Genomic DNA, 15,070 nt, shown 5'->3' with positions numbered 1-15,070 from the left:
AGAAAAAGAGACCGAGTTGGTCACCCTCCAATATTATCTAAGATTTTGTCATAATGATCACTTTTCACATGTTTCTGGCTATTTTTAGAAACAACGGTTTATATTTATGATTTATTTTATGTGTGTTTGTTGCTTTGTAAAAAATGAATTCTCACATACTTGTTGCTTCCTTGTAGAATTATGCAAAACTGATACCTGGTGCCACAGTGGAGGTGCTCGCAAGTGATTCTGGAAATATCCTTCAATTGATTATTAAGGCATACAAGGTACATTTTTGTATTTTTAGCATTTAACAGGAAAGTCAAATCTCCGTGCTATTCAATGAAAAATGTATTACTTAGTTAACTGACTAATTTCTTCACAAATATTCGGATCTAGTGTGAAATCTGACAAGCTGGATTTGAAGTCCGAGTGTAAGTGTGGCATGTAGGGCAGGTGACCAGCACCCATGTAGGCGCCAGCATGAGGCCTGGGCCATTTTATCATGATGGGAACGTAGAGGTGGCCGGCCGGTAGGAGTAGGATTTTGTGTGGCAGGGAGTTACCGGCGGTCACCCAAGGAAATGTTTGTCAGCATAAGGTAAGTGGTCAGGAAGGAGGGGACTGGGCGGAGGTGATCATGGTTGCAGGAGAGAAAGGGAAGCCTGAGGGTAGGGGAGGCCCAGGGTTTCCTTGTGAAGCCCAGAGGAACACTCCTTTTGGCCTACAAGGAAACCTTAAATGTTAAAATTATACATAAATGGGCTTCTCCTGGAGGCCATCAGTTTTCACTGGAGGCTCCTGCATTTGCCATTAATGCTCCGATCAACAGTTAAGATTGTATCAGGGTCCAAATGACGTCATCGGGCCCTGACATTTAAATACTGATGAGGCCCGCAGGCAGGCGACTGCTGGAAATATGGCAATTAAAATGGTGGTAGGCATGAACGCGTTGGGAACATACTGGTAAGCATCTTGCTGCCACGTTAACCACCTGCCTGCCCCATTCCTGCCGGATGTACGTGGTTAAAATCAGCCCTCTGGTTTCCAACTGCAATAATTAAACAGTTTTGCTTCGCAGCAATGTTGGAGGAAAATTCCAGAGTTGGTGCCTCCAGACAGAAGCAGTGCGTGACCCCAGAACAAGTAGTCTCATACTCCCTCACTCCCCAGACTATTCTTTAAACTTACTTGGAGTTAATATAGATGTTTAAAGAGCGCTCAAATGCTGCCACTGGTTTCTTCCATTCATTTAAATGTTAATCACTGGAATAGGAGTTCTGCATATACAGTATGTGTCTAACCATACTTACTCAAGGGATTTCTCCTGGCAGGAGAATGTAAGTTTGAACCAGACAGTGTGAACAGGGTAAAAAGCAAAATGCTGCAGATGCTGGAAATCTGAAACAAGAAAATGCTGGAAACACACAGCAGGTCAGACAGCACTTAAAGTGGGTGGGGAGGTGGTGTGGAAGAGAGAAGTTTATGCTTTGAGTGCAGGCTCTTCTTGGGAACTGAAAAATAAGAGGCGGACAGAGAGATTATTTTTCAGTTCTGAAGAAGAATCTGCACCCAAAACATAAACCTGTCTGTTCCCTCCCTGGATACTGTCTTACTTCCTGTGTGTTTCCAGCATCTTTTGTTTTTGTATCAGTGTAAGCAGAATACTGCCTGCCTGGAACCTATACTGGAAACACGGGTAAGTTTCAGACTTAAATCAAACAGACCTATTGTATAATCTCTTCTTTTACAATATGCTGCGACAGCTGCTATCCTAGAATGTAATGAGGTAAATTGGTGTGATTACAGGTACATTTTTCTGAAAACACCATAGGGCCATTTTTAACTCTCTCAGCCTGGCAAAAGGAGAATCAGCCGCTCGTTTTTTCCAAATGGAACAGAAAATTGGGTGGAGTGTAAAACTGGCTGCCAATTCGCTATTGCCTATTTCACATTACTTCCCAAGGTGAATTTCTACCCCTATGCTTCTCCAGAGACCTGTCACAGACCCGTGCAGCCTCTTCTTACAACAAAACCTGTAACCCATTCTCCCAGCTGACCGTGTGTTGCCTGTGGCAGTCAAATTGACAATGGCCCTTAATCTTTTTGCCTCGGGCTCATTCCAGGCTAGAGCAGGCGATATCAGTCACATAAGTCAGATTTCTGTTCATGCCTGTACCAAGCAGGTCACTGATGCCCTCTTTGCCAGGGCCAATAATTGCATTACATTCTCCATGGATGCCAGCAGTCAGCAGGAAAGGGATGTGAGATTTACTGCCATAGCAGGCTTCCCACAAGTTCAGGCTGTCACTTACTACATGCATGTAGCCACGAAGACACCTCCCAATCAGCCAGCAGTCTTCATGGATAGGAAAGGCTACCACTCTGTCAATGTTCACCTGTTGAGTGATCATTGCCAGTGAATCATGCAGGTCTGTGCCCAGTTTTCTCGCAATGTAATGACACATTAGTTTGCCAGTCCACCATCCCCCCACTACTTGACCTGTCTGGGGACAAGGACTATCCTCTATACATATGGATCATGAGACTTCTATATAATCCACGTTCGTCCACTGAACGGAGATATAACCAAAGCCATGGGACCACTAAAGCCATCATTGAGCACACTATCAGGCTGCTCAAACAATATTGTTGCTAGCTGAACAGGTCTGGGAGCTCCCTATAGTACACCCCACAGAGAGTCTCCCACATTGTGGTTATCTGTTGCACTCTGCACAACTTTGCACAGCTCATAGAGCCAGCACAACAAGAAGACCTTCCCCAATCTGATGAAGATCCAGATAATGGCGAGGACAAAGCAGAAGCGGGAGGACGACAGCAACCCAACAGCTGATCTACTGCTTTCCCTCACCCTACACCCAATGCTGCATTAACACTCCTCAATACCACCCCTACTAGTTCTTTTTAGTCTTTTTTCCATTCACTCATTCTTGGGATATGAGCATCACTGGCAACTCTGGCATTTATTGCCCATCCCTAGTTCTGTTTTTGATATGACGTAGTGTGCTTGCTAAGCCACTTCAGAGTTAAGAGTCAATCACGATGAAGAACCTTTGACTTCATGTAAGCAACTGTGCAGTGTGAATGTAACAAACACTTAAGCTTGGTCTCTTAAGTTAATGTTAGGACTGCACAGCTGGTGCAGCTGTACTTCATTGTTTTGTATCAGTCTAAATAATCCACACAAAAAAAGTACCAGCACCAAAGCTTTCCAAATTGATTCTTCTACCTGTGGAATTCCCTCCCAGACAAAGTTGTCATCTGAAACTTTATCTCTTCCCTGTATTCAGAAGTTTGAATATGCAGTAAACTACCATCTGCTGGATCAGATTTGTTGAAGCATGCATTAAGCTCTAGACTTGCTCTTTATCTTTCCAACACAAATTACCTGTGTTTTCTGTGGACTCATCAACCACCAGCTGTGGTCAGATTTTGTAAAGACCTCTGCCCTTGTTAAAATTGTTTCCAGGTGCATCTTCATGTCATGCCACTTATGCAAAAGAAGCTGCCAGTTGCGCCTCATAGGTAATTGAGTGACAAATGCTGGAAGTAAACAGATATACCTTTGTCATAATGACTAAGTTCCTGTAAACCTCTTTCAAAGCCTGATTCACAGTCTGCAGGTAAGAAAAGCAGCAGGTTTGTGCAAGCCTTTTCTGTACTTGGAACCAACAGGTTTAGAGATTTATTTATCCAATGCAAACATGCTGGTAACATCTGCATACCAAGGATGTATTTTGATAGTGTGCCCGCCACTGAAATAATTGCCAAGCTCTGACTCTGAGACATAAAATAATTCTTGCATGTCTCAAGTCTTCTTAGGTTACAAGTTTTACACAGACATCCTAAAATGTTTTATAAATAAAATGCATATATATTATTATTTCTATATAAACAATGATAGAGAGAAAATTTAATTTCTCTGAAAGTTTAGATTTAAGTCAGCAACCCACCAGCAAGAATTTCTACTGATTGAGTAGGGACTTGGACATACAGGGATACTTCGGGTTGAATTTTAATGGGGAAGGTGGGTTGGGAGCAACGGGGAGGGGAGGGGAGGAGGGGGGGGCGCCTCCATAACAGTTGGGAAACCTGGGAGGCCTTGTAAGGGGGAACGGAGGCCTGGGGGAGGGGGGGGAACGGAGGCCTGGGGGAGGGGGGGGAATCAGAGGCCTGGAGGGAGGGATTGGAGGCCTGGTTTTGGGGGGGGGGTGCAGGGGGGATCGAAGGCCTCATGGAGGGGTGGGTTAGGCAGGGACGTTGGATCCAGGAGGTAAGTGTAAAGGCACTTACTTCGTGCATCCAGCAGTCGGCGCCTTGCATTAACTGGCGGGTTTCACAATGCCTGCAAAACCCGACCAGCTTAAGTTAAATTCAAACTGGAGGTTAAAGCAGAGGCTTCCAACCTCATTATAATATTTAAATAGATGACCCACCTCCTGGCAGTGAGTTGGCTGCCCACCCCGTCCCACCTCCGTTAAAACCGGAAGTGGGCAGGTTAGAGGCAGGTTCTGGTTGGGATTCAGATTTTTAAAATTTTAACTTCCCACATGACCGCAACCCAGCCGTTTTTTTAGGTTAATATTCCTCCCTTCACCACAAAAAAGGAGGGGGTGTCGCAGTATTAATCAAGGAGCCAATTACTGCTGTAAGGAGGGATGATATCTTAGCAGGTTCCTCTAATGAGGCCATATGGGTAGAACTTAAAAACAAAAAGGGGGCAAGCCCTTTGCTGGGAGAGTTCTATAGGCCCCCAAACAGTCAGGGGGAGATAGAGGAACAGATATGTTGGCAAATCTCAGAGAAGTGTAGAAATAATAGGGTAATAATAGTAGGGGATTTCAACTTCCCCAATATTAACTGGGATAGTCAGAGTGTGAAAGGCTTAGAGGGTGCGGAATTCTTAAAGTGCATCCAGGAGAGCTTTTTGAGCCAGCATGTAGAAAGTCCTACAAGAGAGGGGGCGGTACTGGACCTAATTCTAGGGAATGTAGCCGGGCAAGTGGATCTGTATGTAGAGCCAGAAGATGTAGGTTAGGTTTTAAATTAATATTTTGCATCTGTGTTCACTATGGAGAAGGACGATGTAGGCATAGAAATCAGGCAGGGGGATTGTGATATACTTGAACAAGTTAGTATTGAGAGGGAGGAGGTACTAGTGGTTTTAGCGGGCTTTTTAAGTGGATAAATCCCCAGGCCCAGACGAGATGTAAACCAGGCTGCTGTGTGAGGCAAGGGAGGAGATTGCAGGGGCTCTGACACAAATTTTCAGAACCTCTCTGGCCACAGGGGAGGTGCCAGAGGACTAGAGGATGGCTAATGTAGTACCATTATTCAAGAAGGGTAGTAGGGATAAACCAGGGAATTACAGGCCAGTGAGCTTAACATCAGTAGTAGGGAAATTATTGGAAAAAATTCTGAGGGACAGAATTAATCTCCACTTGGAGAGGCAAGGATTAATCAAGGATAGTCAGCATGGCTTTGTCAGGGGGAGATAATGTCTAACCAATTTGATTGAATTTTTCGTGGGGGTGACTAGGTGTGTGGATGAGGGTAGTGCAGTTGATGTTGTCTACATGGACTTCAGTGAAGCTTTTGACAAAGTCCCGCATGGGAGACTGGTCAAGAAGGTAAGAGCCCATGGGATCCAGGGCAATTTGGCACATTGAATCTAAAATTGACTTAGTGGTAGGAGGCAGAGGGTGATGGTCGAAGGTTGTTTTTGTGACTGGAAGCCTGTGTCCAGTGGTGTACCGCAGGGATCAGTGCTGGATCCTTTGCTGTTTGTAGTGTACATTAATGATTTAGATATGAATGTAGGAGGTATGATCAGTAAGTTCACAGATGACACGAAAACTGGTGGAGTGGTAAATAGCGAGGAGGGAAGCTTCAGGCTACAGGACGACACAGATGAGTTGGTTAGATGGGCAGAACAGTGGCAAATGGAATTTAACCCTGAAAAGTGTGAGGTGATGCATTTTGGGAGGACTAACAAGGCAAGGGAATACACAATGAATGGTAGGACCCTAGGAAGGACAGAGGATCAGATGGACCATGGTGTGCATGTACATAGATCCCTGAAGGCAGCAGGACAGGTAAATAAGGTGGTTAAAAAGGCATATGGGATACTTGCCTTCATTAGCCGAGGCATAGAACATAAGAGAAGGGAGGTTATGATGGAGCTGTACAAAACGTTAGTTATGCCACAGCTGGAATACTGTGTGCAGTTCTGGTCGCCACACTATAGGAAGGGTGTAATTGCATTGGAGAGGGTGCAGAGGAGATTCACCAGGATGTTACCTGGGCTGGAACGCTTCAGCTATGAAGAGAGACTGAACAGGCTGGGATTGTTTTCCTTAGAGCAGAGAAGGCTGAGGGGGGACCTGATTGAGGTGTAAAAAATTATGAGGGGCATAGATAGGGTAGATAGAAAGGAAATTTTCCCCTTAGTAGAGGGGTCAATAACCAAGGCGCATAGTTTCAAGGTAAGGGACAGGATGTTTAGAAGGGATTTGAGGAAAAACTTTTTCACCCAGAGGGTGGTTAGAATCTGGAACTCACTGCCTGAAAGGGTGGTAGAGGCAGGAACCCTCACAACATTCAAGAAGCATTTAGATGAGCACTTGAAACGCCATAGCATACAAGGCTACGGACCAAGTGCTGGAAAATGGGATTAGAATAGACAGGGCTTGATGGCCGGCGTGGACACGATGGGCCGAAGGGCCTCTTTCTGTGCTGTATAACTCTATGACTCTCTTCTATTAACACATTCCCCCCAATAAGGAAGTCATGGTGAGGGTTGCAGTTGATGTTCTGTATATGGACTTTCAAAGGGTGTTTGATAAAGTACCACATAATAGACTTGTTAGCAAAATTGAAGCCAATGGGATGAAAGGAGCAGTTGCTGTGTAGATATGAAATTGTCTAATGGACAGAAAGCAGCAAGTAGTGGTGAACGGTTGTTTTTCAGACTGAAGGGAAGTGTGCAGTGGTGTCCCCCAGGGATTGGTGGTTGGCACCACTGCTCTTTTTGATCTATTTTAATGCCCTGGACTTGGGTATGCAGGGCATAGTTTCAAAATTTGCAGATGACACGAAACTCAGAAATGTAGTAAACAATGAGGAGGGTAGTAACAGGATTCAGGAGGACATAGACAGACTGGTGAAATGGGCAGACACATGGCAGATGAAATTTAATGCAGAGAAGTGAGAAGTGATTCATTTTGGTAGAAAGAATGAGGAGATGCAATATAAACTGAATGGTACAGTTTTAAAGGGGGTGCAGGAACAGATGGACCCGGGGGTGTACATAGACAGCTCTTTGAAGGTGGCAGGACAAGTTGAGAAGGCTGTTAAAAAGGCATACAGGATCCATGGATTTATTAATAGAGGCTTCTAGTACAAAAGCAAGGAAGTTATTCTACACCTTTATAAAACATTGGTTAGGCCCCAGCTGGAATACTGTGTCCATTTCTGGGCACCACACTTTAGGAAGGATGTCAAGGCCTTAGAGAGGGTGCATAGGAGATTTACTAGACTGGTACCAGGGATGAAAGACTTCAGTTACAGGAAACTTTTGATTTACCGGCACCTAAATAACCGGAAATGTCGGTTAACCAGCAAAATTCAGGAGTCGGTTCAGGTAACTTTTATTACTTGCACAGCAACAAATGGAGGAAGGCAAGGGTGTGGCTGCAGCTGTTGCTAAGCTACAGAGACGCTTGCAACTTGTGGACGTTGTTCTGAAGCTGTTGCTAAGCAACAGGGTTTGTTGCTTTATACGGAGCTCTCAGCTCCGTATCTTTTACTATAGCGTTCAGTTATCCGGAATTTTTGATGAACCGGCACCACGTCGGTCCCGTCCGTGCCGGATACCAGAAAGTTTCCTGTACATGGAGAGACTAGAGAAACTGGGGTTGTTTCCCCGAGAGCAGAGAAGGGGAGATTTGATAGAAGTGTTCAAAATCATGAAGGGTTTTGATAGAGTGAATAAAGAGAAACTGTTTCCAGTGGCAGTAGGGTCGATAACCAGAGGACACAGATTTAAGATAATTGGCAAAAGAACCAGAGGCGACATGAGGAAAAAAATTTTTCGCAGCGAGTTGTCATGATTTGGAATGCACTACCTGAAAGGGTGGTGGAAGCAGATTCAATAATAACTTTCAAAAGAGAATCGGATAAATACTTGAAGTGGGAAAAAATTGCAGGGCTTTGGGGGAATAGCAGGGCAGTGGGACTAATTTGATAGCTCTTTCAAAGATCCGGCAGTGAACCTTCATTGCACCCCTCTAAGGCAAGTATGTTGACAATGGATGCAAAATATGAAAATTGTTTTTTGAGGTGTTCAAAATTATGAGAAGTTTTGATAAGGTAAATAGGGAAAATTATTTCCACTGGTTAGTGAGTTGGTAACTAGAGTGCATAAATTTAAGATCATTACTAAATGAATGAAGAAAGAAGTTAGGACAAATTGGGCCAGTAATTCCGTTCCCAACGCGTGAGTACGGACGGTGTACTCACGTGTGTGGCCGGAGGAATTGCCGGATTCCAGCATGCACAGCGCATGCGCGGGAAACCGGCATTTCCTCTCCATCGAACTAAGGGGTTAAGAGGTCCAATGCATGCACGCAGGACTCTGCGCGCACGCGTTGAACTTCCTTCGTTTTGACAGGTTTGCGCGTGTGCAAGGGCCTGGACTTTTTGGAAATGAAAAAAGGAGGCGTAAGGAGTGGATTCTTGAAGGTAAGTGGTCTATTATTTAAAATTATTACATTTTTTCCACAGCTTCATTGTTTTTAAGGACTGTACAGTAAGGTAAGTTTATTTTTAGATCCGAATTCGTAAAAAAAAAAATTTTTCAAAAATTTTATTAATTGTTTTAAATAGTTTTTTTAAAGTTATTTATAGTTTATTTAATTATTGGGATGTTTTTTAAAAATTTTAATTAAAGTTAAACTAGTCTTTTGGGCGCCTGTACTTTTCATGAGTTTGACAGTCTTTACTATCAAACTCATGAATGAGTTTCCCCTCCCCTGATTGGCTGCAGAGTGCTCACCTGATCCCAGCCGGCACATCGCACTAACTCTGCCGCTGGATCAGGTAAGCACATCGCGCCGACATCGGAACCGGGCCAGGGACAGGAAATGCAAGCAGGCCCGGGCTTCAGATGTCAGCGCGCAGGGTGAGTGCAGATCGGGGGCTTGCACGCGCGGCAAGCATCCGATCCTAATTTCTGGCTCATTATCTCGCACAGGCACAATGGGCTGAATGGCCTCTGCCTGTGCTGTAAGATTCTATGGTTTTATGCAGACATTTTTTAGGATAGGGGATGCCCTACCAGAAACTGTTGATGAAGCAGAATCCATAATAGATTTTAAAAGGGAAGTGGACAAATATTTGCAAAAGAACAATTTAACAGGGTATGTGGAAAGGACATGGAATTGGAACAAAATGGATAGCTCTTTCAGAGATCCAGCACATGCACGATGGGACAAATGCCTCCCTTTATGGTGTAACATTCTATGATCTCTTCCCTGCCTTTTTAGGAGCTGCGGTCTGAGGTGGACCTGGAAGTGACAGGAGATACTGATGGAGTGCAGTTCTTTTTCACTGCTATCTGTCAAAATGGCACTATCCTTCCTGGACAGAAAAAATGCTCTCATCTCTACATCGGAGATACGGTACAGTTTAGTTTTCCTATTTAAACAAACAAATCCGAATGTCATGTGCTTGACTGTGAAGAACACTTTTTTTGATATTGTCACTGTTAATACCTTGACACTCTACCATTGTCTCCCAATATAGCCAGTTTCAAGCATTACAATAGAAAGGAATTTAGCACTGCAATGCAAAAACAAAATAGACATAAGAGTACGCTTAGCACTTAAAGAAATCAATACCTATTACTCAAAGTTACTTTGCTTCCTCAAAGTACTGCCCCTTTCCTTACTTCTGCTGAAAGAAACTGAGGATAGATCTTACTGACCAACTCAGGAGTGTATCACAGTCATATAACTGCCCTATTGCAAGGACAGTAGTGAGGGAATGTGAATGCCTCAACTGCTTCCATCAGCAAGGATCATTACATCAGAAGGATTTTATAACTCATGACTTCCCAACTAGAAAGAGGATGTGTGTCAGTCAGGGCCAGCACTGCACACCACTTCCCCATCATTTTTAACAGTCAGTATCAAGCCTATAAAGAGTCTTGTCACTGCAGAGGAATCAGTTACCAGCAAAACATGAAAACAAACATTCACACTTACAATGATTTAAAAAAAATAGAAACTACAAATTATATGAACAGCATCTATAATGTACATGTTTTGCTGATGTGATGATATAAAACAATACCAATCATGTGATGGATGATTGGATGCATATCACACTTCTATTTTTTTTATTTACATTCACACGAGATATTAATGTACTATTTTTTATTTAACTTTAGGTTTCTTTCAATGTGACTGTAGAATTGGCAGAATGTCTGAAGGAACCTAAGCATATTGTAATAAAGCCTTTAGGATTCAGAGACACCCTAGAGATCGAAGTACAGCCAGCCTGTAGCTGCAGCTGCCAAACAAATGCAGAGCACAATAGCTCAAGATGTAGCAATGGCAACGGCTCGTTTCAGTGTGGTGTATGTGTTTGCAATGCTGGCCGATTAGGTCCTCATTGTGAATGTACAGAGGAGAACATAAGCGTGGGTACTTGCAAGCATAGTGCGGAGAACATTTCCTGTAATGGTCGAGGAGACTGCTACTGTGGGCAGTGTGCCTGTCATCCATCTGAGTTTGGACAAATATATGGTGCCTATTGTGAATGTGATGACTTTTCCTGTGAGCGATTTAAAGGGCTTCAGTGTGGAGGTATGTAAAGTTTTACTTTGAATCCAATTATTCTTTAGACAGTTTGATACAGTATCTATACAGTACATTTCTGACTTTTTAACCTCAATCACATTTATCTCGGAACCTGCAATAAATACAAGTATGCTCAATTTGAAGGTCCAGTATTGACTTAGAATGACTCATAAGTAAACATTTTGCTTATGAAGAATGATGAATAAACTAAGTCTATAGTGTACATGACAGACGGTGCATTCACAAGACATTGCCAAGCTTACACAAAGTGTTCATTCTATCGTGTTCAGCCAGTTACATTCAGGTAGAATGTTTCATAAAGGAGTGGTACAGAGTTGTACTCTCTAGGTTTTCAAATAAGGTCTATTTGCCACAAAAGATAGGCTGGCTAATGTTTTAAGTGCCAATTCTGATGGAAGTAGCAAGCTGCATTAAGTACCATCATAATCATATTTATTGTGGCTGATGGTATTCCATAGCTTAAGTTCCCCAGCCCCATTTTGATATCAAGAATTTTGACAATTAAAATTACTATGGAATGTGAAAGTCACTTACTCATGTTATGAGTGAAACCTTCGGAGCCCCTTGCCACTGGCAGGGCCTTATACACAACAGAAAAGTACCTTCTGTTATCCAATAAGTCGCCCGCTGTCTGCAAGGCCCTGCAAGGTGGTGCAGGGCCTCAGAAAGTTCCTACCGGTGAATGTACAAAGAGAATAGTTGAAATATCCATATATAGTTGTTAATATAAAGATTGAAGCCTCAATTAATGTAACTGAAACAATTTGGTTAAAAAGTATTTTTGTGAATTTAATTCTTAAAAAAAGTTTTCTTCTAATTTAGTTTTTTTGTGATTTGACAGATATCGGCTTTAATTTGTACATTCCTGATGCCTCCTTTTGAACTTGACTGCTTTAGGAAATTTAGTGATTAGCTATGTTCAGGATCTACCAAAATCTGTGTAAAATCCACATGAATGTTTTGTAAAACATCTATGGGCACCTAAGGAATGTTGGGCTCAATTTCCCCTTGGTGGAGGGTATAACTGCTGTGTGCTCCAGTGCAATGCTATTTTCCATGTTTTTGCTACAAATTGTGTTTGAGTCTTGGTTAGTGCTGGTTTAAATTCCACTTTGCATTTCAGGTAAACAAACCTGCTTAGCATGACTAAAGTCGAGACAGTTTTTAATCAGGTGCCATGTTCAATTTTTCAGAACTTACCTTGGTATTGATTAAATTAAGTTTCATTTTGGTCTTAATGGTTAGAAAATCATGCATGCTGTGAATCAGGCCATTGACCTCTGTGCCTGGATGTTTTATATGCATTCCTGTCACGCAAACCTCTGTGCTAGGAGGGTTAACTCTATAAAATTATGCAATATCACCATGTAGCCGTTGGGTGTACTATTTTGTTTCCTGGTAGTAATCCAACACATTGGGAAATTCAGATCAAAAGTATATTGCTTTTGATACCATCATCTGTCTAATATATAAACCTTCTTTCAGATGCTGTTTCCTGCTGTTCATCCCTTCGCCAATTTCAATAATGCTTTCATGTAACCACAGAATATTTTTATTATTTTCCTTCTCCAACTCTCACATATAAAGAATTGCAAATTTCTAAATATATTTTATTTTTCCACAGCTTTTTTTGAAGAAGGGCAAACACATCTTTTAGTCATTAAGAAAGAAACAACTTACATTTATAAAGCACCTTTCACGATCCCAGGACATTCCAAAGTGCTTCACAGCCAATGAAGTACTTTTGAACTGTACTCACTAATGTAATGTAGGAAACGCAGCAGCCAGATTGTGCACAGCAAGTTCCTACAAACAACAATGAAATAAGCGACCAGATAATCATTTTTTGGTTTTGGTTGAGGGGCTCAGAGGTGAGAGTGCTATCACTGAGCCAAGGCTAACACTGTAATTAGCCTCCGCATCCTCATTCACTGATTAGTCGTTGAGCTAAGAGTAGGTTTTGTGGGACAGTTTATAGTTTGTCATCTGGTAATGTGGCATGATGGATTGTTGTGTAACAGCGCCACACAATAAATAGGTAATCGTTCCTCTCCATAATTACCCAAGTGGCCTTAGGTGAGGTTTGGCAAATTCTATTGACAACAAGGGCGATCCAGCAAAGTGTGTTGCTTGGATATGAGAAAACACATTGACAAGATTGGCAACAATATTGACTTAATGCAAAAAAATGCTGACTCAATTCTGTCAGATTGGATTAAATTTTCAAAGTTCTTATATTTGGTTTGGATGAGGGGATGCAAAATGTCAAATCCAGCTGCAAAGAGGTTTAGGATTATTCTAATACAGACTTGATTAATGTTTATACCTCTGTCAAATCAACAACAACAACTTGTATTTATATAGCACCTTTAATGTAGTAAAACATCCCAAGGCGCTTCACAGGAGTATTGTAAGACAAAAAATTTGACACCAAGCTATATAAGGAGAAATTAGGGCAGATGAACAAAAGCTTGGTCAAACAGCGTTTTAAGGAGCGTCTTAAAGGAGGAAAGCGAGGTAGAGAGGCGGAGTGGTGTAGGCAGGGAATTCCAGAGCTTAAGGCCTAGGCAACAGAAGGCATGGCCACCAAAGGTTGAGCGATTATAAATCAGGGATGCTCAAGAGGGCAGAATTAGAGGAGCGCAGATATCGCGGGGTTGTGGGGCTGGAGGAGATTACAGAGATAAGTAGGGGTGAGGCCATGGAGGAATTTGAAAACAAGGATGAGATTTTTGAAATCGAGGCGTTGCTTAACCGGGAGCCAGTGTAGGTCAGCGAGCTACAGGGGTGATGGGTGAACGGGATTTGGTGCGAGTTAGGACACGGGCAGCCAAGTTTTGGATGACCTCAAGTTTACATAGGGTAGAACGTGGGTGGCCAGCCAGGAGTGTGTTGCAATAGTCAAGTCTAGAGGTAACAAAGGCATGGATGAGGGTTTCAGCAGCAGATGAACTGAGGCAGGGGTGGAGACGGGCGATGTTACAGAGGTGGAAATAGGCGGTCTTAGTTATGCCGCAGATATGTGGTCGGAAGCTCATTTCAGGGTCAAATATGACACCAAAGTTGCAAACAGTGTGGATCAGCCTCAGACAAATGTTAGGGAGAGGGATGGAGTCAGTGGCTCGGGAACGGAGTTTGTGGCAGGGACCGAAAACAATGGCTTTGGTCTTCCCAATATTTAATCAAAATACAACTGGTAAAACTCATTTCTTTGGACATCCAGGATCAGTTGCTTCCACAGAAGGATACTAAGAAGGTTATATTCTTCTTGAATGCCATGCCTCATAGACACAATGTCTTGTCTGATTCTGTCCTCACCCAATAAACACATACGAGCACTTTTCCTGCAAAGTTTATAATGATTGAGAGCAGGAGCCCTGACTGATTTTCCTCGCTCCAGCCATGGAACACAGACTAAATGAAGCACTGCCACTATAACCTTATCTAAGGTCAGCTAATTCAACAGAGAGCAGATATTAAACCTCAGACATTGAGTTTGACTCCATTCAAGATTAGGTGCATGCAGCTTCATTAGATTATCAGATCCAATGTATGTTTCTACCATTAAATCATCATGATAAACAATCATAAAATCATAGAATAGTACAGAAGGAGGCCATTCGGCCCATCGAGTCTGTGCCAGCTCTTTCAAAGAGCAAGCCAGTTAGTTCTACTCCTCGCTCTTTCCCCATATCCCTGCATTTTTTTTTCTTCAAGTACTTATCCAATCCCCTTTTGAAGGCTACTATTGAATCTGTATCCACCGCCCTATCAGGCAATGCATTCCAAATCCCAATCACTCATTGCGTAAAAAAGTTTTTTCTCATGTCACCTCTTTTTTTTACCCATCACCTTAAATCTGTGCTCTCTGGTTAGCGACCCTTCAGCCACTGGAAACAGTTTTTCTTTAAATCTTTTTTACTTCATCTAAACCCTTCATGATTTTAAACACTTCGATCCAATCTCCTCTTAGCCTTCTCTGCTCTAAGGAGGACAACTCCAGCTTCTCCAGTCTATCCACGTAACTGTAATCCCTCATCCCTGGAACTATTCTAGTAAATCTCTGTACCCTCTCCAAAGCTTTCACATCTTTCCTAAAGTGTGGTGCCCAGAACTGGACACAATACTCCAGCTGGTGCCGAATCTCCCAATAGACCACCATCATAAACAGACCATGAAACTGGCAT

At 42.7% G+C, this 15,070-nt stretch overlaps 1 protein-coding gene across 2 annotated transcripts in view; it reads left to right on the top strand.

The window, feature by feature from the left end:
* itgb6 (integrin, beta 6) overlaps window positions 1-15,070 on the top strand; it is a 105,027-nt gene that overhangs the window by 36,569 nt on the left and 53,388 nt on the right. For both annotated transcript variants that reach the window (XR_015078192.1, XM_085986390.1), the window contains exons 8-10: window positions 177-266; window positions 9,546-9,680; window positions 10,451-10,868. Coding sequence is in view for 1 of the 2 variants with exons in the window: in XM_085986390.1 (XP_085842516.1) it covers window positions 177-266; window positions 9,546-9,680; window positions 10,451-10,868 (643 nt within the window). In the remaining variant the exon portion in view is untranslated. The remainder of the gene's footprint in view (window positions 1-176; window positions 267-9,545; window positions 9,681-10,450; window positions 10,869-15,070) is intronic.

This window comes from Somniosus microcephalus, chromosome 4, assembly GCF_052327205.1.
Source record: "Somniosus microcephalus isolate GS21.2 chromosome 4, FLI_Smic_1.0, whole genome shotgun sequence".
Taxonomy (NCBI): domain Eukaryota; kingdom Metazoa; phylum Chordata; class Chondrichthyes; order Squaliformes; family Somniosidae; genus Somniosus; species Somniosus microcephalus.
This window is presented reverse-complemented; position numbering and strand designations above follow the sequence as displayed.